The sequence below is a fragment of the Miniopterus schreibersii genome, assembly GCF_964146895.1.
Source record: "Miniopterus schreibersii genome assembly, chromosome: X".
Taxonomy (NCBI): Eukaryota; Metazoa; Chordata; class Mammalia; order Chiroptera; family Miniopteridae; genus Miniopterus; species Miniopterus schreibersii.
Window position 1 is genome coordinate 10,947,801 of NC_138104.1, and position 25,326 is coordinate 10,973,126.

Genomic DNA, 25,326 nt, shown 5'->3' on the forward strand with positions numbered 1-25,326 from the left:
GTAACAAACAAGCATTATATCTTTGAGAAGGGAACCTTTAGTCTAATTCAGTGAATTTAATATTACCTATTATATTTCTGACAAGAGCCAATTACAGATTACCCTTTCAGCTTTCCTTTTAGGCTTAATCTAATTAAAATAGTGCTAGAGTGACAGTCTTATTCTTAATTATCTCATGGCAGTCCCCCATCACCCAATCCCACCCCCCAACAAAAAAGAAAGTAGAGACAATGAGGACATCACTTGAGAATTGTGAAGAAAATGTTTAAAGGAGGTTCGTGCCTTAAAATGTTTTCTTACCAAGTCTATGAGTTTGGTAACAGGAACTTCTCGGATTGGTCTCTTCATTCGGCACAAAGCCTCTAAGGATGTACCAAAACAACTTGGGAGGTAATTTCCACTGATGGTCAAAAAGTAATCTTTGCCTCGATCCAAGTGAAGGACAAGAATATCTTCAATTTTATCTTCCCCTGAGTTCAGGATGGTCACAGAATCTTTGCTGACATACACATCAAGGGAAATGTCCACGGTCTCATCTGAAATGTAAGAGATGACACATGGTAACAGAAACTTCCAATGGAAAAACAGAAAGGGGATGAGAACTAACAGAAGAAGTGTCCTCTAAAAAACCATCAAGGGACAAAGCAGGGGACTGGACACGCAAAAGAGGTATTCCCCATATGGCGACAGTGAAGGTAAGAGACACGTGGTTAGAAAACAAGAAGTTAAACAAAGGGCAGGGGTAAGGAAGTCATACGGAGATGGCATATCACAAGCAGAGACAACGGTAAAGGAAAAACTCACTTGGCTCCAAGTAGCCCTGATAAGGTTCAGCCCGAAGCCATGGCTTGCAGTACTGGGTGTCATTAAGCTTAGGGATGAAAGAAAAATGGCAGGGAACCTGTCCATTGTTGATGATACGGAACTTCTCCTTTTGTAGTTGCCGAAACTTCACATTCGCAAACACAAACTGGGGAAGAACAGACAGACACAAACATGCATCACTAGTAGGGGAAGTCAGTCAGTTGGATTATGCCATAGAAAATATGAGTAAAGAACAAGGTAATTATTAACCAGGTGTGCAACTGCCGTATACACTCACCAACTGAGCCAGCAGGACACTATCCCCTCTCACATGTGATTATACTCACACCAGCAGAGGAGTTAGGCAGTTCTTGCTACTTCTCTAGGCTACTCTGATTTTTCCTGGGATCCTAACAGGACAACCCAACCTTGGGTCAGGGCATTCATCCCATGACCAAGTCCTGGTTCTTGAGAAATGAATTAGCCAGCAATTCTAAAACATTAAATAAGAGTAGCTAAAATCTGAGGGCTTATTTTATGCCAGGCGCTGTTTTAAGAGCTTCACATGTATTAATTTGTGTAATCCTCAAAACTACCCCTTTATCCAGAAAAGGAAACTGCGGCTCTGAACAGGTAACATAGTCACCTGTGGTCATAAATCTACTAAACGGCAGCGCTGGGAATGGAATGTAGGCGGTCTGACTCCAGCAGATCCTGTCTTCACCACTTGGCTGTGTTGCCTTCTCTGAGTCACATGGTTTTCCCTGTGCTAACCACGATGGGCAGCAGAAGAGGCTGCCATGTATATCTGCTCACCTCCCTCCTGCTGAGTTCTAAAGAGGGAAGGAAGTCATTCTCCATTCTGTCCATGATGCGTACAATATCTTCAAACACTTTCCGATACCTCCTTTCATCAACGACCTTCACCTGAAAGAAAACAAACCCTCTTTTCAGTCTTAAATGCTCCTAGCTCATTTTCTTTTGAGATTACCTAACAATTAAAACTGGTCACTACGGCAATCATTTAAAATAAACTGTGGTTCAAACAACATCCTCAAACATTCTCTGATATCTCACTCCATCCAAAACTTTTACCTGAGAGAAAACAGGCCCTTATTTTAGTCTTATGGGCTCTCAAATATCTCTAAGAATCTAACAAATTTTAAAAGGTCACTAAAGCAAACATAAATTAAAATAAGCATTACAGAATCACACACTTTAAGATAAAGGTAAGGTTAATTGCTTAACTTTCTGGAAAAGTGAAACCTCTGTGCTAAGAAGCTTGGCAATAATAATAAATATTTGAAAAGAATATTTTCTTTTTCCATGGTTATTTGGTGGTGGAGAAAATGTGATGATTTTGTAAAGTGATTTCCTGCACTGTACAAAATGAGTGTCAAAACATACCTATTATTGTTTCTAACAATGATAATAAAAAGTTTTGAAATAGCAGAAAAAATGATATTAGCTGCTATGCACAATGCCAAGAATTATAGTTAAACTCAGATTATACATAATGATAAAGGTGTTAGTAAATGGAGCCTATGGCCATTTTAGAAAACAACTGACCCAAAATGTCTTAGATTAGACTAAAAGCATGATAACAAACGAGTCATCCTGACCAAGAGATCAAAAATCCTCCTATCTGACACAGCACTTTCAGCTTCCTGATATAGCTGTTTTTTTCAATATTAAAACTTTGTACAAATCAATGCCAAAAATGAACATAATTAAAACAGCATTTTAATGTATTAAGATAGCAGTTTCTTTTTAGAATGGAAAACTTCACAAATTCAATATGAAGGCAGTAGAGGTTGTAAAGCAAATGTGGAAAATAAAAACATCGAAGTTGAGCAAACATCTCAAAGACTGGGGAGGTTTTTACATATCTGAACCGTAACACTTGACAACCAGGGAGCAAGCAATCACTAGTGTCACCAGAGTCCATACTACAGTGCCAGATTAAAAGGAATATTATACTTTTTTTAGGAATGTTATACTTTTTAATACTTTTACAAAACTTTGCAGCTTTTTATTTCAAAAAGTATTTTACATGTCATCTTATATTCACAACCTGTGAGGCTACCAAAGCAAGGATTCTTGTTCTGATAGTTGACAACATCAAGATAAAAAAGATCAACTAAGCTGCTCACTGCCACAGTTAATACCAGAGGTGATACCTGGGCTTCTAGTGATACCTTTCCAAAATACCATATATACAACAGGATCAACTCGGGTAGGTTTTAAAAATGCAGATACCTCGGCCTATTAATCAAAATCTCTGGGTCTGGGGTCCATGCATCTTCATTTTTAAAGCTCTCCAGGCAATTCTTATGTCCACCAAAGTCTGAGAACCCATGCAACAGATTCCATTACCAAGTGTAAGGGTGGGAACCCTATCTCAGCTTAATCTCAGCCAGCCCACAGCAAGTCTTCTGGAGTTAATCAGCCACTGAGTAGTTGGTCCGTTTGTTAACAGTTATTGATGCCAATGGTGGTAAAAATATAATGTTGTTTTTAAAGCCTCTAATCATAACATGCCTAAGAGTCCAAAATAGGGGGTAGTTACTCAATAAAATCAAAGATTTTCACAGTGAGTTATCATGATCACAGCCCATAATGGCACTTTAAGGATAATGAAGTTTTGGGAAAACACCATAGAATGTCACTGCCTGATAAATCCATTTCAGAAAAGGAAATTATTGACAAAATTAGGAATTAAGAAGAAAGTACAATGAGCTAGATCTTTATGCAATAACATGGATAGCTCTCCAAAACACACCACTGAATTTTTAAAAAAAGCAACTTGCAGGCCAACACATACAATATGAGACCATTTATGCCATAGACACACCAACACACAAAACAATACTATATTGTCTGTGGGTAAATAGAAAAATATATGCAAAGGTCTAGAACTGTGTTGTCCAATATAATAGCCAGTTGCCACATAGGGACCTTTAAATTACTTTGAAGTAAAGAGAATTGAAAATTCAGTTCTCTAAGTCACACTAGCCACACTTCAAGTGATCAATAGCTGCCTGCAGCTGGTAGCTACTGTACTGGACAGGATAGATCTAGAACATTTCCATTATCACAGAAAGACCTATTGAACAGTGCTGGTCTAGAAAGATATAAATGCATAAGGGTAGTTGGCCTAGCTGCAGAGTGGGGGTTTGGTCAAAGGGAGTAATAGGGGCCCAGCCGGGCGTGGCTTGGCGGTTGAGCATTGACCTAGGATCCAGGAGATCGAGGTTCAATTCCTGGTTGGGGCATATGCTCAGGGTTGCAGGCTCGATCCCCAGTCTGGGGCGTGTAGGAGGGAGCCGATCAATGACAACTCTCTCATCACTGATGTTTCTCTCTCTCTCTCCCTTCCTCTCCCTGAAATCAATAAAGATAAAAATGGGGGGGGGGGGGAACGGGATAGAATAGGAATTGAAGATCTTCAGCCTTATCTGTAAATTTTGTTTAAATATTTTTAAATTTAAAGATATGCACTTTTGAATTCCTGTGTAATTTAAAAAGTATTAAAAACTAGAAAGATAGACCTTTATTAAAGATACACAAAAAATATACAGAAAGCATGGAAAAATTTTAAATATCCTGCTGGGAGCTCTGGATTAATATGTATGGAGTATTACAAATAATCCAAGGTTCTGAAAGGAAATACAAACAAAAATACCACGCATAACTGATTAAACCAGAAAGGTTAGTGTTTCAGGAAAAACGTCCTTTAAAAAATAGATTATGAAACTCAAATAATGAAACAGGGCAGCCCACAAGTACAAACTAGAAATTAGGTGGGCTAAAAGTAATATCTGAAGGCATATCTAGTCAGTAAGTTCTTTAGGACTATAGAGGTATTGTGGGGTAGTGGAAAGAACATCTATAGGCTTGGGAGTTAAACAGAGTTAAGATTTTAATCTCAGCAATCCTTCTAGCTGAATGCTCTTAAAGAAGTTATTTAAATGCATTGGTTCTCCATGGGCTCATCTGTTAAATGAGAAATATTTAACTCAAAGCATTAATGGAAGGAGTAAATGAGATGTGTGTAAATTGCCTTGCACAGTCTCTGGCATACACTAGCTACTATTTGAGGAACATTTACTATTATTATTTTAAATTTTCAAAATGCGCAAAAGTCAAGTCATAATTGCCTCAATAAAATCTAGAATCTATTTTAAGATCAAGAACGAACTTTTTACATAAAAGAAACACTTCAAATTCATTCCCCTGTAAGGAAGGAGTAGGATAAGATATGTTAGTGATAACCTATCTCAGAAGTCCCCCAAATCAACATATACACAGAGGAAAGAAACTATCCTCCTATGCTGCTGGCATGTCTTACTTCATTAATCCGTATTATAAGTACGTATTATTTTATCCCCATTTTGTAGAGGATTAAACTGAGGCACGGGGCTGTTACATAAATTCTCCATGGTTACACAGAAAGTGGTTGAGCTGGGAAGCAAATCTAAGAGTGTAGTTATAAAGTCCATTCTATCAAGCACTGTACTATACAGATTCTGACAGATTACATGACCGCAGGTCTGGAAAGTCTACAAGAAATAATCTAAATGTACTAGCTGTAATAAATCAACACGATCCCAAGATATAACCTGCACACTAATAACACACAGAATATACAATGTAAAAACAAAAGCTTTACTCACAACAGAGACCAAAAAAATTAAGTAACTGGTCATTTAATCCAGCGCAGGGTATAACGGAGTTTTTTTAAAATGTAAAACCTGTATTCCTGGATGGAAAGACTTCACTGTAGGGCTGACGATACGCTTCTTAAGGTATATACAAATTTGGTTGTACTCTGACCAGTCTGCTTTTGCTCCTGCTGTCCCCACCCCTCCACCTGGAACCTCTCTCCTGATGCTTCAGCTCCTTAACTATTTATCTGAAGAAAAGCTACTCATCCTTTGAAACCTAGCCTCTCTTTTTTAAGTGTAAGGACTTTAGGAGGCTAAAGTTACTAACTCGCCATTATGCAGCATGAAACACATCTGTACCACTAAAAGGCCTGGAGCATAAAAGCCACAGAGACAGCATTTAGGAGGGTTGAGGGTACCAACTTCTCAATGCTGCAAATGACTGTTTGGTTATGGAAACATTTATGGCTCACTGAAATACCGATCTGCTCTGAGTCTAAATAATGCTCTAAGAATAGATCCTTAACACACAAACAAATGAATGAACAAACATGTGTTTACCCCAATATGGAAGAGGGCGCTAACAGGCTTGTGGTCACTGGTTTTCAGTTCCATGTGACTCCGGTAATGAAGCTGATTAACATTTGTTCCTCTCCAAAGAATTCGGTCACACCAGGCTGGAACCCGACATTTCCCACTGCAAATAAAGAAAGGAATTATAATGAGAACATACCACATAAGAATGTAATACCTACCACACTGGTGCAAACCTGGGTTAGGCACTCTTGTTATTATACGTCTCCTTCCTTCACAACCCCAACTATTATCATCCCTACTATATTGCATGCACTGTGAAGGGACTGTGTCTGCTTGTTTGCCACTGAATTCCCAGCCCCTAGGTACAGTACCTGTTGCAAAGGACACCTATCTAATGAATGAACACCTACCTAATGAATGAATACACAGTGCTCCTAAGACGAGGATTGCATCTTCAACAACACTGTCCTGGGGGAAGTATGATAGTACCTTTTTAAATATCCTCAGGTCAGGATTATATACAGAGTATGTCCTCTTCCTCTGCTCTATAAACTGCAATGATACTTCACAACAGAGAGACAACTAATAAAATCTAAAAATCCAGTCCTATATTCCTAGACTGGGCTTAATCTCTGGAGATGAGTAATTGGATTTCTCCTTTAAACCTGGATTTTCATGAATAAGTCTAGCTTCTTCTAATAGAAATGAAGTAACATCTAAGCATGCAAGTCTGAACACTTAAGGGCCCATAGAATACCAAGAGTAGGGGAAAAGCCCATTCATCTATTAAAATAAGCAACATCTTGTACACCTGATCCAGAAGGTGACACAAATAAGTTCTTATCAGTGGCTCTTCAGTTGACTCTCAAGTCAGGTGAGTGGAAGAAACAAGGCCAAGTATACAGATCTTCTGTCAGTGTCACTTTTCACTTTCTGACCAGCTCCTGTGGAGCACAGACTCCTCCTACCCCATCCTAGTGCTCTCTGAGTCTAAAGAAGCTGAATATGCCCAGGGGCTCAGCCAGCTAGGAAACCATAGGAAACAAAGAAATAGATAATAGGTAGAAGACAAACAGTTACCAGAAATGTACTGACAATGAATCTTTACTAGGGGTAATTAGGAAACAAAGGACCCCAGACAGTGAGTCTCAGCTCTCTCTGGCAACTGCAGATGTTGGGCCCAGACATCAGTATTTTTCAAAGTTCCCCAAGAAACTCTAATGTGTACTCAGGATGGAGAACCACTGAGTGGAAGAACTTTCATGGCTCTTTGTTTTATCTTCTGGTGTCTTGAGTCAAATAGTTAAGAAATAGTTTGGAAAAAATAGAACAGGACAATAGGTAAGGAAATAGGGGTGAAACCAGGAAGGCCAAAATCTAAGCAAGTCTGCTGGGGTGACAGAAATAAGGTACTGCAGACAGCCCGTAAAACTTCAATAGCTTTGATATAAAAGTTAAACTTTTTAAAGATATGCTCACCTTTGAGTACACGTGAATTAAAAACTCTTCTGTAATAGCACTGAGCCATTCTACCTGCTTCTGGCATGACCTAAAAAATTTCTAGCCCTTCACTAATATGGAGGGACAGAAATAAGATCAGACCTTAACCTATTCCACGAGGAGGTTCTTGCTACTTTACCTGGAATCCCATCGGTCTGTTTTGGAGTCATACTTATAAGTGGGGATAAACCTGATTTCCCCTTCAGTGAAGTCAGCAAAAGCTTTTTTCTGTGTGCGCTGAATATTTAGCTGCAAATAGAAAGAAGTATCACATAAGCAGGGTAACACCACCTTAATATAAGTGACAACTGGGTTGATTGGCCATTTCTAAGAAGATAGTTCCACAGCCTTTGCAATTGTCAGAGTATATAAATAAAATTTCTGTACCTTATCAATTAAATCACACCATTTCCATAATACCCAAACTCACCAACAGATGGGATGCTCATTTGAGCACAATGCTAATTATTCACTGGTAATAGTGGTCAGGTAAAATGGAAAAATGAAATCTGAATAATCCTATGTTCCCTGAAGTTGGACAAGAACCAGCTAGCACAATTTGACTTAAAAACAAAAACAAAACGCACAAATTTTGAATGGATAATTCCAAAAGTCAAATTCAGTGAAGAGCTACAGACTGTTTTGAAAGTTATCCTCACTCAAATATTTTACCAGAATTACATTAAGACTAAGAATTTGTTCCAACTGTACCCTCTTTGGAGGCAGAATAGAGGAAGCCATGCAAAGAAATTAGCCAGCCAACCTCAATGAGTGGGAAGACACAGCCAAGACAGACTCACTATAAAAACCATTCTACTGCAGAACACCTGAAATTTGACTATGTAAGGTCAAAAGTCTCATGGAAGGACTTAAAGGTATTCAAATCAAGTCGAGCCCAGCTGGTGTTGCTCAGTGGTTGAGCATAGACCTGTGAACCAGGAGGTCACCAGTTAGATTCTTGGTCAGGGCACATGCCCGGGTTGCGGCTCCGTCCCCAGTACGGGGCGTGCGGGAGGCAGCCAATTGATGTATTGCTCTCACACAGATGTTTCTATCTCTCTATCCCTCTCCCTTCCTCTTTCTCTAAAAATCAATAAAAACGTATTTTTAAAAAATTCAAGTTGAAACATTTTCTTCCCTTAATAAGAAGCATTCACTTTTAGCATCCAGAATTCATGAGCTGAAACAGAAATTCAAGTCATGTGCTAGGTTCCAAGGCAAAGTTACAGAAAACTAGGTTCTGGGATATCAAGTGTTATATAAATGTTACCGAATCAATCCTTTCCCCACAGGTTTTAACATCTATAACCCAGCTAGACCCAACTTCTCAATCAGTTCCCACTAAACCACAGCCTGTGTTATTTGTCCCCAACTTCTCTTCTGTGCTTCCCAATTCCCTTACAGGGCCTCTGTCTTTTACCTTCAAACTATTGCTGAGCCTGCCAAATAATCATAGAGCAGCTTTCCCTGTTCCATCTGCCAAACCACATCAACATGGCTGAAGGCCCACTTCCTCCAGGAAGTGTTCTCTAATTCATCCCACCCATCCTCCAACTCATTGACACAAATCTCTTCTTGATAAAGAATTAATGAATAACCTTATATTTATTTTTTAACACTATCTCCCCTCCTGCCATCTAAGTGCTTAATAAAAGCACTATAAACCTTGTGTGTATTCACTGCATCACTAGTTACACAGTTTCCCAAGACAATGAGACCTTTCCAACTATTCCTAGAGTAAGACACACCTCACAAGTCTGTCTCATAAAACTAACAATTTTATAAACCATCTATAAAGTGAAAATTTACTTACCTGGTCAAATTTGAGAAGTCTTGTAAGGTCATTCCTGTGTATAAGATTTTTTACTTCGTTGGCATCAGGCATGCAAAGTCTGTAGTTCAAATCTCCCAACCAGATGACAACACTGAGGATCAAGAAACATATGAACAGAAGTAGTCATAATTAGAATAAAAGTCAATCCGAGAACGAAGAGAAGAAATATGGGTAGATTAATTGATAAGGATTTGTTTATCAATATCTGACAAGGGGTTGAAGCTGTAACTGTCCTTTGGAGGCAAACACTATCAACACCTGAGAGGGACTAGGGATTATAAAATAGGTGGGAGGGGAGGCATTCGAAACATGAAGAACAAAGATGGGGAAATAATACAGTGTATGTATGGGATTCAGAAGCCAAGGAGTTAACTGCCTGAGAGAAGTATGTAGTTTATTTGCTGGACTAGCTTCAAAATTTTGCCTGGCTGCTTGCCAGGTCTCTAGGGGAAGAGAATCTGAATGTTTTCTGCCTCTATGAGCCCTGACATTCTGCAGGCTCTCCACTAAGGTCTGCGTGGTCCCAGGCAGGGTTCACTAGGAAAAGTGGGTCCAGGGCTCTCTGCTGCACCTAATTTGTCTACCCCTGCACCAGATTTGCACTCCAAACCCAGGCAGAAAGGAGGCTGGAATATGTTGAGATCTACAGGCTCCCAGGGGATCTTTAGGCTCCCAATCACACCAGCAGGGCCCTAGATGTGCTGAGAACTTCACAGGTGAGACCTTGAAATAACCATACCAAAATGGATTCTCTTGTGAGCTTTCTCAAGTACTCAATGAGTCTCTTTGCCAATCTTAAGTGCAACACGAAATTTCTGGAATCCTGGGGAAATAAATGTATGGAACTTCAGAGCAACTTTATGACCATTAATGTCAAGGCCTTGACTTTACCCCTGTGAAACAGAATTTCATCTGATCCTAACTGTTGGGACAATATGGAAACAAGCCAACATCACTATCCTTCCTTCCCCACTCGTTCCGCAATTACCCCTCTCTCTATTGATTCTAATACCCTGAGGTTATCTTCTGTTTTCCTACAATTCCCATCTCAAACCACTTTTTCTAAACCACATCACCCTCTCAGAATTTCAATTACCAGTATTAATTTCTTTACAACTAATCATTTTCTACCACCCAATCCATTCCTCAACTGATTTCTATTTCTATCCTTATTAAGTCCCATTCTTCACTAACCTCTCTCTCATACTGATTCATTGGGGTCTTTAAATCTCCACCAGCCCTATTCTTAATGATTCACAGCTATTAAAAGAATACTGTAGATCTATATATACTGACTTGAAAAGAGACCCACAATAAAGAGGATAATACAGTCCCATATAATAAGTATGTGTGTGTGTATGTGCACAGAAAAGTCTAGAATAGCACTACTCAAAATACAGTGCACATCACAAATGTAATTGTAAATTTTCTAGTCGCTGCATTTAAAAAGTAAAAGAAGCCCGGTCGGGCGTGGCTCAGCGGTTGAGCATCGACCTAGGATCCAGGCAATCGGGGTTCGATTCCGGGTCAGGGCACATGCCCGGGTTGCGGGCTCGATGCCCAGTTGGGGGCGTGCAGGAGGCAGCCGATCAATGACTCTCTCATCATTGATGTTTCTCTCTCTCTCTCCCTCTCCTTTCCTCTCTCTGAAATCAATAAAGATATATTTTTTTAAAAAAGTAAAAGAAACAAGTGAAAATAACTTTAACAATAAATTCCACTTAGCTCAATATATACAAATTATTATCATTTCAACATGTAATTAATACTAAAAATTTTAGATATTTTACATGTTTTCCCAAGTCTCTGAAATCCACTGTATAATTTATGCTTAAAGCACATCTCAGTTCAGCTAGCACTTTCCAGGACCTGAGCCACCCATGGCCACTGGCTGTCATACTGGACAGCATGGACCTAGAAGGATACACACCAAACTGTTAGTAGTGGTTTCCTTTGGAGAGAGGGGTTGGCTGGGGAGAGTAGAGGATGAGAAATCAGGAATTTTTACTTTTAATTTTATCTTTTATTACATTTACAATAAACATTTCTATCTTATAATTAAAAAACAATAAAAACTGACTCCGACAGACCCCTCCTGTGTTTCTCTGGATGCCAACAGAACTAACCTTTCCTCTGATAGCATCTAATTTCTCTGCCTCAATGAATCTGCTATTCCTCCAAACCCTCTCTTCTTTGTGACCCCCATCCCTAAATGGTAATCCCTTACTCTTCATGGTTCTACAGTTTCTCACCATGTTTATTCTTTTCTCAGCCCCACTATTCTAAGGCTAAAGGAGACTTAACCACTCACTCATGTTTCATGATGTTCAGCTGCGGGAGGGCCTGATTTGGGACCACAAAACTCATTCGTGCACAGATGTCCTTATAATCTTGATTCCTTCTCTCAAAGTCCTCCACATGGGCAGCCAGGTGGGAATTGACAATGCAAAATGTAGTGTTGTGAAATACAAATCTCACAGCTACCCCTCCTTTGTTTCCCTGTTGGCAAGAGTAATTGTTTAGTTAGTACAAAGATACAAATAGCAAATGAACTTCACAGGGACATAAATAATAATCAAGCTCATTTCCAAAGGAACTCACCATTTTTCCCATGACTCCGGTTCCAACTGTTTCTGTAGCAACATCACGGATATATTGCCACTGATCCTTTCTGGCATATATCAGGAGCATCATCCCAACAAGGCGAACTAGTTGAACCTATGAGATCCAAGGAGTTAGAAAAGGTTCATGATAACACCACTCTTTTTAGATACCACACATCTAACTTCACAAAACTAATTTTCCACCAAGAAGACATAACAAATACCCAAATATGAATCCAAATCATCTAATGTCTCAGTGGACCCCTATAAAGAGGAAACAAAATTTCTCTTGGGAAGCTCTAATCTGGCTCTGACCAGTAAGAGTCTTTGGGGGACAATGAGTGCACTCAGCTCTAGAGCCATTATTTTAACCACTTTTTTAGCCTATCAGGAATAGGGCATATTAAAAATTAAAATAGTTAAGAGAAAGCCCCTATCCCAGTTTGTTCCTTTTGCCCTCCTTCCTAGTTTCCGATTTCCAATTTCCTTTTTATTTTGATTATCTTAAGTCTGTGAACTACAGCTAGACATATGTCTGAAATATGTATTAGGCAGGGACCTATATGAGAGGAATAACATCATCAGAATTTTTATTACCTATATCAACTGTTAGAAGATACAGATAAAAATTACTCAGGCAGATGACTCCTTTTAAAGGTCTTAGTGTGCTAGCCCTGCAATTAAAATAGCTCTTCTGGTAGCCTCTACCTTGTGCCTTCTGAAGACCAACAAATTGGCACACCTTGCTAAAGTCAACTGTACTCTTGATTTACAACCAAGTTTAGAACTCATTTAAATACCACACCACTTGTATTCTTGCTCTAATTCTAAAGCATACCCTGTGCACTGCATGCTTCAAACTGCTTTTCTGTAAAGCATCCATTTCTGACAATGTCAGTGAACAATTTCAACCCTAAATTCTTACTACACAAATCAGTGACCTTATATGTAATTATTTTGAGTTAATTATTGTTATAAGAACAAAATTCTTTTTTTCTCCTAAAAGCTACCTGAGCAATGAAAATATAGGATCAGAAAGCTCAGAGAATTTTTTTCTAGGAGATAGTTATAAAAAGGATTAGTGTACCCTATTCTAGTATTAGACATGAGAAAAAATTCAATTAAATCATTCTTTTGGAACAAGGTATACATAACAATAAATTCTAGGCAGTTCTATTTAGTCACATACTAAAAAGATAATTAAATGTGACTTACTTTCTTATACTTGGCCTGGGAATGCAAAGCCCTTTCTACAGCTAAGGACCATTCTTGTTCCTTCATGGATTCAAAGTAGAAAAAGGCTTCTGTGCTCAAGTCCAGCTCTTGGAATCTGAGAAGCAAAAGGATGTGAAATCTATATGTATCCCATAATTATATCCGACTACCTCCTGACCCATTTTGAGGCATTAGGTGAAAAAAGAAATGGGAGAGAAATTTTATAGAACTCTGTTGACCCAGGTGATCTGTAAGAATAAGTAGTCTTCTTTTCAAAAGACTCCTCATAAGTATATGCACAGACTATGCAAGATATAAACACAAAAACCTCCACAAGGGACAACAGTAGAGCTTTGCTTATATATCCTAGGAATAGTCACTGTTAGAACTGACCCCATGTCTCAGTTTCTGTGAAGAATATAGTTTTCTTTGTGTTTAGTAAAGAGGACCAGATGCTTCCTTATACCATTTTAGGTATCTGTTCATTTCTAATCTCACAATTTTGGCCCACAAGTAACTCTCACTTAGACTCTACACCAGGTTTTTATCAAATAGTATTTTTAAAAAAGGAAGGCAAAATGTCACATAAACTAACACCAAACATATAGCCAAAAGGAAAGTCCAGACATGTTCTTTACCCAATGCAGTAGATATCAGGAGGATTCGGATCACAGTTCAGCCAAGGTTCTAATCCACTATCTGGAGACTGGCCATTCACGTTCCAAGTCCCAACAAAAAATCTAATACATAATACCAAAAGAAAAAAAGTGGAAACAAAGGTCAAGAATGAACCAATGGAAGTTCTCTCATCACTTTTATACAAGGGTATGTTCACAAAAAGCCAACATAATTTCTCAAATGTTTTGTCACACACATAAGAAAAACTGCCTACAAGTAAAACACAAAGGGAGTTAGCTTATTCTAAGTTTTACATTAGGTGAACCTACAGAAAGGAACCAAGTCTCTCTTTAAAAAACACAAAGTTAATTGCTCTGTCAAATTTCCTTTCAATTAAACTCCATCCAAACTCACACTTGAAGGGAGAGCTTGTTAATGGGGAAGAGGTATCTTCCTGCTGTAAGCATGTCTAATATGGATAACTGTTCTGTAAGGATCTGTAGTTGAATCCAAAAACTTACTTCCAGAATTACAAGGACGTCTGTGTAGGAAATTCTGTTGAGGCAGATACAGTTTTAAGGGGGAAAGCAGAAGGAAAAACTCCTGACTGTCTTAACTGTTTACATACAAATATAAGCATCATGGGGACTATAAGGAACTGGAGGTTTTAGCATACGGATAGAGTTATGATTGAATTAGAATAAATTAGGCATAATGGGATAGCAGATGGGACTGGAATTTTAGAATAGAAGGGTACATGCTGTTCACAAATAACAAAGAAAAGTGTTACTGCTTTGTACACTGAAATACACACCAGACCACGCCACACCACACACTGGGTCCAGAAAAGAAGACATCAACAAGTAAAGGTGATATGAAAAATATAATACAGAGGAAAGAATCTAAGACAGACCTCCCAATCAAGAGGATTAGGTAAAACTTTCTTCAGTTAACTACCAAAGTAAGTTAAGATCTAGCTGTTATGGTGGACTTTAATTTTCCAATACTGGTGGGGAAAAACTCAGCAGGCCAAATAGATAAACGCACTTGCTTATGGACTGTGCTAGGGGACAATTCTCTAGTACAGTGACTTTCAACCTTTTCCACTTCATGGCACACATTAATTACTAAAATTCTGCAGCACACCAAAAAACATATTGTATTTTTGCCAATCTGACAAAAAAAAAAAAAAGGTGCCATTTTGATTCATTCACATTGGACGGCTTTGTTGTATTGGCTGTTGTCATTTTTTTATTTGACAATCTAATGGAAAAAAGGTCAATGTCCTTTATCAAATAAGCAAGTATTGCATGTTTTAAAAATTCTTGTGACACACCGGTTAAAAATCGCTGCTCTGGTACATGTGAGGTTGCTCTGGTTCCCTAAGAGTAGATAGAAACATTAGTAGAAATAGTATCATCAGTAGCTAGAAAATTCTAGGGAAATTGTAGCATTTGCATTATTTTGGATAGAGACAGGGGCTTGAATCAGCTGACCATTCCTTTCCATTGTGCTCTGATTCTTAATTAAGCTAATTAAACTAATACCTTAAATATGAAAAGGCCATTTTCTGCTATACTTCAGTAGTACAAGAGGGACTAACCTGAAAGTCTGAATGTTGACATACTCTTTCTCTCGTTTTGCCAGGATATGTTTGATGAGACCTTCCCGTTCTCCAGACTGGTTATTTGGTACAAAGAGCTTCCGCATGGTGTTGGTCACTTTGGGCTGTTCCTTGTTAGAAGCTTCTTTGTCACGAGGAAGCCTAGCAAATAAATGAGAAATTCAAAAGTGAAACTGCCTAAAATAGAAAAGTCTTCTGCATGGGAAATATGTTTTCACACAGGACTTACATTCTGCTCACTGAAGGGGGTGGGGGTGGAGGTTCCCGATGACTCCCCATAGGCTGACTTTGTGAACTGATTTTCTTGTCCAAACTCATAGATGAAAAACTATCCTCAAATCCAAGAAGCCCTGAAGGACACAGAACCCAGCGTCAAAGTAGTGGGAGAGATAACATGCAACTTACCCAGGGTAAATAGGGCTTTGCTTTGATCAGTGATTTTGATTTGACCACTACTTGCTCAGTGGCAAATTCCAACCCCAAAGGTAGTGATAACTTAGACTGGGGGAAGAAGCACATCTGCCCCTGAAGTACTGACATATTAACTAGAACAGTAGTAAGTCACATTAATTTGAACCTTAAATATTGAGTGCTAACATTTATTGAAGACTTAGCACAATGCCTGGTTGATAATAAGGGATTATATCTTATCTTACTTAATCATCACAAAGACCCCATAAGGTCAGTGCTATTAAGTATCTTCCTATGTTACAGAAAAAGAAATAGAAGCTCTGAGTTGTTGAATAACTTGACCAAGGTCATATAACTAGTAAGTTGTAGAATTTGGGATTCAAACCAAGGGAAGTGTGGCCCTGGAGCCTGAATTTCTGTTTTTTAAAAATATATCTTTATTGATTTCAGAGAGAGGAAGGAAGAGGGGGGGAGGGAGAGAGAGGGGGAGAGGCAGAGAGAGAGACAGAGAGAGAGAGAGAGAGAGAGAGAGAGAGAGAGAGAGAGTGAGTGAGTTATTGATTGGCTGCCTCCTGCATGTCAAGCCAGGAACCTGGGCATGTGCCCTGACCGGAAATCGAACTGTGATCTCCTGGATCCTCGGTCGATGCTCAACCGCCGAGCCACACCCAGCCCAGCTGCATTTTCTTTTTTAAACCACATTGCTAAGCTGCCTCCTGAAGAGCTAACATGCCACAGAAACGATCAGGAGTATACCTTGGTCTGTGGGCATGGACTCCATAAAACCACTTCATAGGAGATGCCTGACATTGATATTAATCCACATTATATTATCTGTCCAGATATAATCTATTGACTCTACAATGATAAAAGCAACCAGGAAAAGAAGAATCTTTTCAGTACCTGAACAACTAGGTTTTTCCGTAGTGTCTAATTTCTGGTACCAGCTGGATGAGTCCTTTTGTTCTGGAACAAGAAGCTGTGAGTGTTCTGGAGAGATAAGGGTCATGGTCAGAAATTGGGGAGCCCATCATTGAGTGGAATTTATGATAACCAAAAGCCATTCACTCAGCACTCCTCAAATGCAGGGCCAGCAGCATTCTTGAATGGAAAGGAAGAGACTAAGAAAATGAGCAGCCTGGGGATCATTTGGGGGCAAAAGGCACATTCTGGTCTGCAGTAAGCTGTCATACCATGATACTGAAGATTCTGGAAACTGGCTCATTGTCCTTAAAGCTGAACAGACTTGTTCCCTAACCCATCCCTGGGTTCATTACTGAATTTTAAAAAAACAGCTATCAAGGCTCAGGGGGTGAGGTATTTTGCTCATGGACACTTGCCTCTGTATCAGCACGTCAGAATTTCACTCCTATTCAAATAGTAGAAAGAAAACTGCCGAGTCTTGAGTTACCTTCCTGAGCAGCAAGGACCTCTGACAGGAACTTCAAACAGCCTTCCTCATCAGGGATTTCAAAGCGGCGCTCTCTGGTCCAGTCCCCTTGAACCCGAATTTTGCAGCCATCTAAAAAGAATTGACATCCATACACATACAGCTATGGGATACACTGTTTTCTTGGGATCATATTCTCAACTTACCAGTTTAATAGAAGGTCCAGATCACAAATATTCCAGACCTTTAATGTAGGAAGTATGTCTACAAGATCAAGGGATTCAGGTGGTGGTGGAGGGTGATGCAGGGTTGGAGGGTGATGCAGAGAGGGAAATCAAAAGGGCTGGTGAACTGTGTCAATGAGCAGCCCAATACAGTGACATAATATATACTAAAATCAGTTTCCTATTTCTGACATCTCTCTCAGACGTCAATGCAGGGACCTCTAAACTCTAGCAAAAAATTAATTGCGCAACCACCCTCCTCCCATATCCTAGCTGGAAGTTCCTACTATTTCAAATCCAGATCATATAGTAAGAGTATCTGAAGTATGAAAAGTAAAAGGACTAGGATGGTTGTTCCTAGGTACAGATTGGACCTAGGCAATTGAATTTACAAACTAATTAAAAAGAAAAGAATGTGGGATTGGTTTGAATTAGTCTGAAAAGAAGAATCTATACCTCACTACTAGTGAGAAATGCATGCCTTCAATAAACTTACAAAAGCAATATAGAGACCTATGTTCAGGAGTGGTCTGGTTCAAGTACAAGCAATTGGAAGACAGTATAATTATGAGTAAAGTTATCTGGGAGTTTAGTTTCTTATGTATACAACATATGACCTCCCTTTTTCTGATGCCCTATAGTGATTGTCTATATCAATCATCTGGATATGGTGATCTAGGAAACCTATGCCCTTGTTTATATTTTTATTTTAACTGATTTATTATATGTATTGCTTTCTCATGCCCCTGGAAACTATAAGCTCCTTGAGAGCAAGAGGCAGCAAGCACATACTTTTGATGGTATCCTGGGGTTGTTTGTGACTGAGGGGCTTCTCAGGACTCAGAACTTGCAAAGCTAAGACCAGGAAAGTCCCAGGCAAACAGAGATGGCTGGTCACTTTACTGGAGACAGTGACATGACAATAGACTTCACAAACAGAAGGCATTTCATAAACGACTGTTTAAATGGACTGTTTCACACTTGTAAATAACAAAGAGATGAGAAAATGAAATGAAAATCCTACTTTCTTATGGTGGAAATCCACTGCTGAACCTTTGACTCTTTTTTTTTCTTTTGCATTTCCTTAAGCTTCTATCTCCACAGATTTAGTGATCAGAAAAGAAAAGAGACAAAATAGAGAAGTAAATAAAAAAGAAGGTACCCAAGTGGATCAGAAATAAGAAAAATCAGTGATGGTGCCACTGTATGGAGGAGATAAAAAGAGGGGGCATGAATAAAGATTGCCAATTAAGAGCAGCCGTGAGACACAGGAGAAAACTCCTTCAGGGTACAAGTAGTCCTTTCTTTCTGAGATAATTTATATTAAAAGCAGTAAAAAAAAAAAATAAAAAAGAGAAGTTTCAATCTGATAGAAACTTAGAACAAGAACACAGAGTCTCTCTCTCCCACAATCCTTGAAAGATATATTTTAGCACATATAAAAACAAATTAACCCATTTAATGGACAGAAGATTACAGAAATTGCTTACAAAAAAACACACTAGATGCTCTCTCCATGGGAAAGACAACAAATTGCCCCATGACCCTACCTTCTACTTGGCTCCCTTTAAAAACCCTCTGGACTCTGTGATCAGTCAACACTCCTAGATCCTCAACTTTTCTGAGCATTCCCTGCAACTCTCAGTGGTTTCCAACGATGGCTGCTTTAGAATTACCAGAGGCACTTTTAGAAAATACTGACACCCCAGGCCAATAAAACAAAATCTCTGGGGTGAAGCCCAAGCACTGGTAGTTTTTAAATTACTCCCTGAGTGACTCTATATGCATCCAGATTGAAAATCAGAGCCACTTGCAAACTGGCTGGTCCCTGAGAACAGCACTCCCCCTGTAGCCCTCTGAAATGGAGGCTGTTTGTAGTTTCCCAAACCCTATGTAATTTAACATTGGTGTCTTTATTTGTCCTAATACCATCTCCAGGCCATTCCCTCTCCTCCCACAGAAAAAATCCTGTCTCCTTTGAGACTCACCTCTTGTGCTATACCAGCTTCTTCCCCTCTTTCCTCCATGAGATCATTTACCATCTTCCCAGAAACTTCTGAATCCAGGGTTCAATACCTGACTCATGAGACTTCCTCTCCACTCAAACTCCTGCCTTAATTTGGGTCCCTTCAAAATTGCACAGAAAACCCAGCCAATGCCTTCAACGTCTTTATCCAATGACCTTGCCCCTCCACCTCAGCCACTTACTCCCTCAGTCCCTACATGGACTCCCTCAATTATACACTGGACCTTTTCATCATAGAAACACCACCACCTCATAAATCTCTGATTCAAATATCCCACTCTGACCTGTAATTACTTCTACCTTCCTTGCTCAAAAGGGAACCTCCAGCCTATTGATCCCTCCACTTTCTCAGCATCCATTTACTCCCTCCCTTCTGCTTTTACTTCCTTTTATACCAAACAGATGCCATCATTATGCTCTGTTCCAAAAGCCCAGAACTTCCTTTCCATTCTATTCTTCCACAGCACTTACCTGGCAAACATCCAAGCCTCAGAAATCCAACTAACTGCCTTCTCTTTCCTTATATCTGAGCAACCAGAGGGAGTAACACACACATCATTATAAATTGATTGCTAACCTCAACTGGTCACCCTATGATAGGGAGCAATCTAAGTTTCCATAGTCAACTAGTGTCCTGCTACTACCCAAAACAACTATTTCACATCTTTTCATTTATCCTCAATCTTTGCATCCCCCTCTTCTTAAGCACTCTCATTCCAAGCTGAAGGCTTCCCCTCACACTTCAGAGAAAATGGAAGCCATCACATGGAAACCTGCCTGTATTAGTACTCATCTGCTCCTTTCCTCCTGATACAAGGAAGAAAAGGCCACCTTTTCTTTGAATTACAACCCTTCTAATTCTCATAAGAACCTTACACTCACAATCATTCCTAGACACCTCCCCCCAATATTTTTAACCTGTCTCATAAGCTACTTCCCATCAGCATTAAATTAAATCATGTTTTAAATCCTCCCCATTTCAAAAACAAAAAACCTTCCCGGACTCCATATTTTGCTCCGACTCTAGTCCTTATCTAGATTCCCCTCCACAGTCAAGCTCCTTCAAAAAAGCGAAGTCGCTACTTGCTCGCCTCCCATTTCTCTCTTAAATTCACTTCAATACAACTGTGGCTCCCACCACCCCTATGAAATTGATTGGTTAAGGTCACCAATAACCTTCGTATTGCTAAATCCAATGGGTGCTCTTCACTCATCTCATTTGATCTATTAGCAGAAATCAAGAGTTGACCGCTCCTTGAAATAATCTCTTCCAAAGGCACGGCACCATATTTATTTAGTTTCTCTCTCTCTCTGGTCACTAATTTCCAGTGCCCTTTAAGGTATCTCCTTCTCTATCTAACCTTTAAAAACCAGAGTTCCTTAGAGTTCAATCCTAAACCTTTTTCTCATTCTATAACAGCACTGTCACTGGACTTACTGTGATAATGGGCATGTTCTATAACTGCACTGTCCAATATGGTAACCAATGACCGCATGTGGCTAATGAGCACTTGAAATGTGACTAGTGCAACTGAGGAACTAAATTTCTAATTTTATTTCTAATTAATTTAAATAGGCACATGTAACTAGTGGCTACTATACAGTATCTGATGGCACAACTCTATATGCAATTACATCATCTCTCTTGGTTTCAAATAATATGTGCTAGTGACCCAGACCTTTCTTCTGAATAAATAAATTATATATATATAATTATATATATATATGTATATATAATTATATATATGTGTGTGTGTGTGTGTGTATACATGTATATGTATACATATATATATATATATATATATTTATACTAACAAACCCAGGGTCCCCCTCCTGCAACATGCTGTATACTCTAAAGTTTATGTATGAAGCCCAAAGATCAAGATAAAATTTGGTTTCAGTGTAAATATTACTAAATGGGCAGAAATGACAAATTTTATTCAAATGGTTACTCATTTCCCCTCTATGATCTAGTAACTTGAACTCTGAACAGAGTAACACATGGCTAATTTCTACATAGGAGAGGCCAACAAAACTAATGCCACAAACTAGGTGTTTATAAGAGAAAAGGCACAGTTCAGTTTAACTTTTCAGCTTTGGATGAAATATCTATCTCTACACTAAGAACAGGATATTTCAGTATCTTTATTCAGCAGCAATGTCAGTCACTGCTAAACTATCTTTGCTCAAATTTTTTAGTGTTCTTTTTGCCTTCTTTCTAAGAACAAGACTAGATATTAAGTTATTTGCTCTCTTGGATACCTGGAGAAGTAGTCAGGAGCTGAGTTTACTTAGCCTTTCAGAATCAGCCCTTAAGATTTCCAGAATCCATGACCAAAGAAAAGAATAATAAAACCCCAACCAGGAAAAGCTCACCTAAACTATCCAATGCAAATTAGTGGTGCCAAGGACAGGGACTGTGTGTCCAAACAACAGTGTGTACAATCCACAACCCCAAGATAAGAGCCAAGCCCCACTTATCCAAGGACTCAACCAAGAGCTAAGGCAACCAGTTTGATTCAGATTCATGTGGTCACATACTCTTTTCCACAGCAATCAAAGAGTGCCCGTCTTCTCCTTCCCATAACACAGTACAATTAGATAAGCAAAGAACAGCTTGCACAGAAAGTCAATGATGATCTGCTTCAAACAAATACAAATGAAAGAATGAAAACAGTAAGAAGACGATGTTCTAATATAGGGATGCCTTGAGGGGGTGGGGCTTAAATAAAAGCCCAAAACTATTTTAAGAAAAAAAAAGGGGGTATGCCTAATACAAGAGACTCTATAGCCTCCCAAAATAATGTAACAAATAAAGGAAAACATTATGACTTAACATGCAAAAATAATAAACGGATTGAAAAGAAGTTTAAAGCATAACAGCAGTTAAAAAAAATGACTAAGCTCTGGGCAGGTGGTCAGTTGTTTGGAGCCTCATCCCCGTAAACCAGAAGGTGGTGGGTTCAATTCCTGTTCATGACACATACCTAGGTTGCGGGTTTGATACCTGGTAGGGGTGTGTATGAGAGGCAACTGATTGATGTTTCTCTCTCCCTTCCTCTCTCTCCAAAAATTAATAAACATATCCTTCAGTAAGGATAAAAAACACACTCATAAACCTTATGTGCTTTAAACATTTTCTGGCCCTTCCTATAATTATCAATTCCACAGCAATGATTTAACTGATAGCAACAACACTGGTAGCTCAAAGAAGTTCAGCATTAGAAAAGCAGATCATATTTTCAACTTTTTATTATTTTAAAATATATCTTTATTGATCTCAGAGAGAGCAAGGGAGAGGGGGGAGAGAGAGAGAGACATCAATGATGAGTGAGTCATTGATCGGCTGCCTCCTGCACATCCCCGACTGGGGATCCAGCCCACAACCCTACCCGGGCATGTGCCCTGACCGGGAATCGAACCGTGATGTCCTGGATCCCAGGTCGATGCTCAACCACTGAGCCATGCTCGGCCGGGCTATTTTCAACTTTTTAAAAGATTCTTGCCAGCCACCTGCTTTTTCTTATGCTTAGCCTAAATGTTTTTGGAAAGCAATGCTAATTTGTATGGCTGTCTGAAGAGAATGGAGAATACGGGGTAAGATGGTAAGATAAAAAATGTAGCAAAAAGTGTCTTAAACATAGTGGATATTCAAGTAAATGTTTGTTGAATGAAAATAAATTCCATTCAGAAAGATACTCACTGTTTGAAGCTATATCGATCAAAAGATTTTCTTCCGCTTCTAAGGGAAAAAAAGAACAGGATCAGGGGAGAGGAAAACCAGTCATTACAACCAAAAGAAGTATATGCCTAACTAAATAACTGCTTCTCTCAATCACCACTCCTAGGTCTTAGAACACATCTTTTAAAAATCCTTGTTTTTTGGTTAGCATTTTAAGCAAGATTTTAATAGCACTAGATACTAAAGATTAGGAGCAATTCAACTAAAAGAAAAATGAACTGAACAAGTAACCAAATGGAACGCCTCAAAGCAAATCAAGGAAATACAATAGTAGGGAACATAACATGTTAATTCAAGTGAAGATGAGTTTAAATCCCTCCCAGCTATAACATACAAATATCATATAATCAGCGTCATTTAGATAATTCTTGTAAAAAGCCAAGGAAGTGACCTCAAAAGCCCAGAGGTGAATTACTTTTTTAACCCAGATCTAGTCTCTAAAAATTTCCCAGTGATCCCATTACCTCCACCCCTGCCTCCTTTACTTTCAGGCTACAACTAAGACCTGTGGGTCCAAGGCCTCCCACACCCAAAAAGGAAGTATAAATTGGGGCAAAGCATAGTCTCCACGTTCAGAGTTCTCTTTTCTCTCCATGGCTCTCCTGGGCTTCCTTCCTTACCTTTAGTGCCTTGACCCCACCCAGCTCTTCCTCTCTGACTTCCCTGGATTTGGCCAACAGCACCTGCCAGATCTTCCTGGCTCATTACACTCTGGGTACTGACTCCTTGGGATTAGCTTGGGTCTACTGTGGCCAGATATAGTCTCAGCCTTTTCTAGCTCCTTCACAAGCCTGGATTGTATATTTGGCTCCATTATTCAGACACAACAGAAGCAACTGGTAAGAAACTAAACTGTCTAATATTAGAAGTGTCTCAATATTCTCACTAGAATGATGAAGCAAGGGACAACAGGACATCAGGACACAGCTATTACATGTTTACCATTGTTCTTCAGTAACTTTAATTCTTTAAAACCCGAGTATTTATAGACTTCTCAAAATAGGGCACAGGTCAGGAAACAGAAATGAAAACTTGAGGTAACTGTTCCTTTTGTTATGGGGAACTACTGTGTATGTGCGCACATATTTTCCTAGATTCCAATCTAACACTCTGCTGTATATCTTATTTAAAACAATACTAAGAGAAACAGGGTAAAAGAGAATCTAGAAGTAGTACAAAAAGGTATAGAGTTAATAGGACACTAATCTAAAGCCATGTTCTTTGGCTTTTCTCCTTAAAGGGCTGGGTATATAACAAAGGGTGCTAGGCCATGAAAAGTGACTACAGCAACTTGCATGGTATGCAAGTGCCTTGTTCAATGTCTCTCTCACACAGGGCAAGCTAAATGGTTATGACTTCATCTTTCTCTACAATGTGGATCCCATTTATTGCAGGCATTTTTAATTCTTAATGCATGCTGTCTTAAAAAGTCATACCCACTTAGTATTTCTACTAACAAGAATAAGTCCTAAGGAAAGAAGAGATTTTAGGAAGATTTCTGTGCAGAGATGTTCATCATATTACTATTTATACTACAGAAAATAACCCAAATGTAAAATACAGGGAAATACTTACATTATGGGCCATTAATAAAACAGAATAGTATACAGCTATTAATGACATGGAAAAGCACTCATAACATGATGGCATGCAGAACAGACAAAAAACACTACATATAGTTTGAGTCCCACCCACTCTAAAATTTACATGTGTAGAAGAAGGGAAAATGTTAGGTGTTTATCTCTGAAGGATGGGAATTTGCTTTGCTATTCTTTTCTGTTCTTTCCAAAATTTGTATAGTATATATATTACTTTTGTGATCAAAAAAGTTCAATGTAGTTTAAGAAAGAATTCATGCAAGGTAGAATTCAAGTTTTCCAAGGAGCTACAGCTGACACAGGATGCTTCTGTCTGATGAAGCCAATGGACCCACTGGAAACATCATGCATCTGTTCTCTAGTAATCAATTTACTTTCGAGAGCAATGTGACATGACACAAGCAACACCTCCTACACAAACCTCCCAATTTTTTGATTCTCATCGTAGCAGATGAAACAACAGATGTTCTGTTCTCTGTCCCTAAATTTGAGGGCAGGAAGCCAAATATGTCTTCTCTTGAGTCAATTTCCTT

At 39.0% G+C, this 25,326-nt stretch overlaps 1 protein-coding gene across 3 annotated transcripts in view; it reads right to left on the minus strand.

The window, feature by feature from the left end:
- OCRL (OCRL inositol polyphosphate-5-phosphatase) overlaps positions 1 to 25,326 on the minus strand; it is a 47,019-nt gene that overhangs the window by 16,465 nt on the left and 5,228 nt on the right. For 2 of the 3 annotated variants that reach the window (XM_081126680.1, XM_081126679.1), the window contains exons 3-17: positions 23,157 to 23,195; positions 17,225 to 17,335; positions 16,717 to 16,803; positions 15,632 to 15,752; positions 15,382 to 15,543; positions 13,799 to 13,900; positions 13,161 to 13,275; positions 11,944 to 12,060; positions 11,654 to 11,841; positions 9,322 to 9,433; positions 7,648 to 7,757; positions 6,033 to 6,168; positions 1,621 to 1,731; positions 805 to 970; positions 301 to 536 (exon numbers count right to left, since the gene is read on the minus strand). In XM_081126680.1, the coding sequence (XP_080982806.1) occupies positions 301 to 536; positions 805 to 970; positions 1,621 to 1,731; positions 6,033 to 6,168; positions 7,648 to 7,757; positions 9,322 to 9,433; positions 11,654 to 11,841; positions 11,944 to 12,060; positions 13,161 to 13,275; positions 13,799 to 13,900; positions 15,382 to 15,543; positions 15,632 to 15,720 (1,644 nt within the window). In that variant the 5' untranslated portion in view covers positions 15,721 to 15,752; positions 16,717 to 16,803; positions 17,225 to 17,335; positions 23,157 to 23,195. Of the gene's footprint in view, positions 1 to 300; positions 537 to 804; positions 971 to 1,620; positions 1,732 to 6,032; positions 6,169 to 7,647; positions 7,758 to 9,321; positions 9,434 to 11,653; positions 11,842 to 11,943; positions 12,061 to 13,160; positions 13,276 to 13,798; positions 13,901 to 15,381; positions 15,544 to 15,631; positions 15,753 to 16,716; positions 16,804 to 17,224; positions 17,336 to 23,156; positions 23,196 to 25,326 lie in introns of those variants that run through there. The other variant, XM_081126681.1, reaches the window with a different exon arrangement.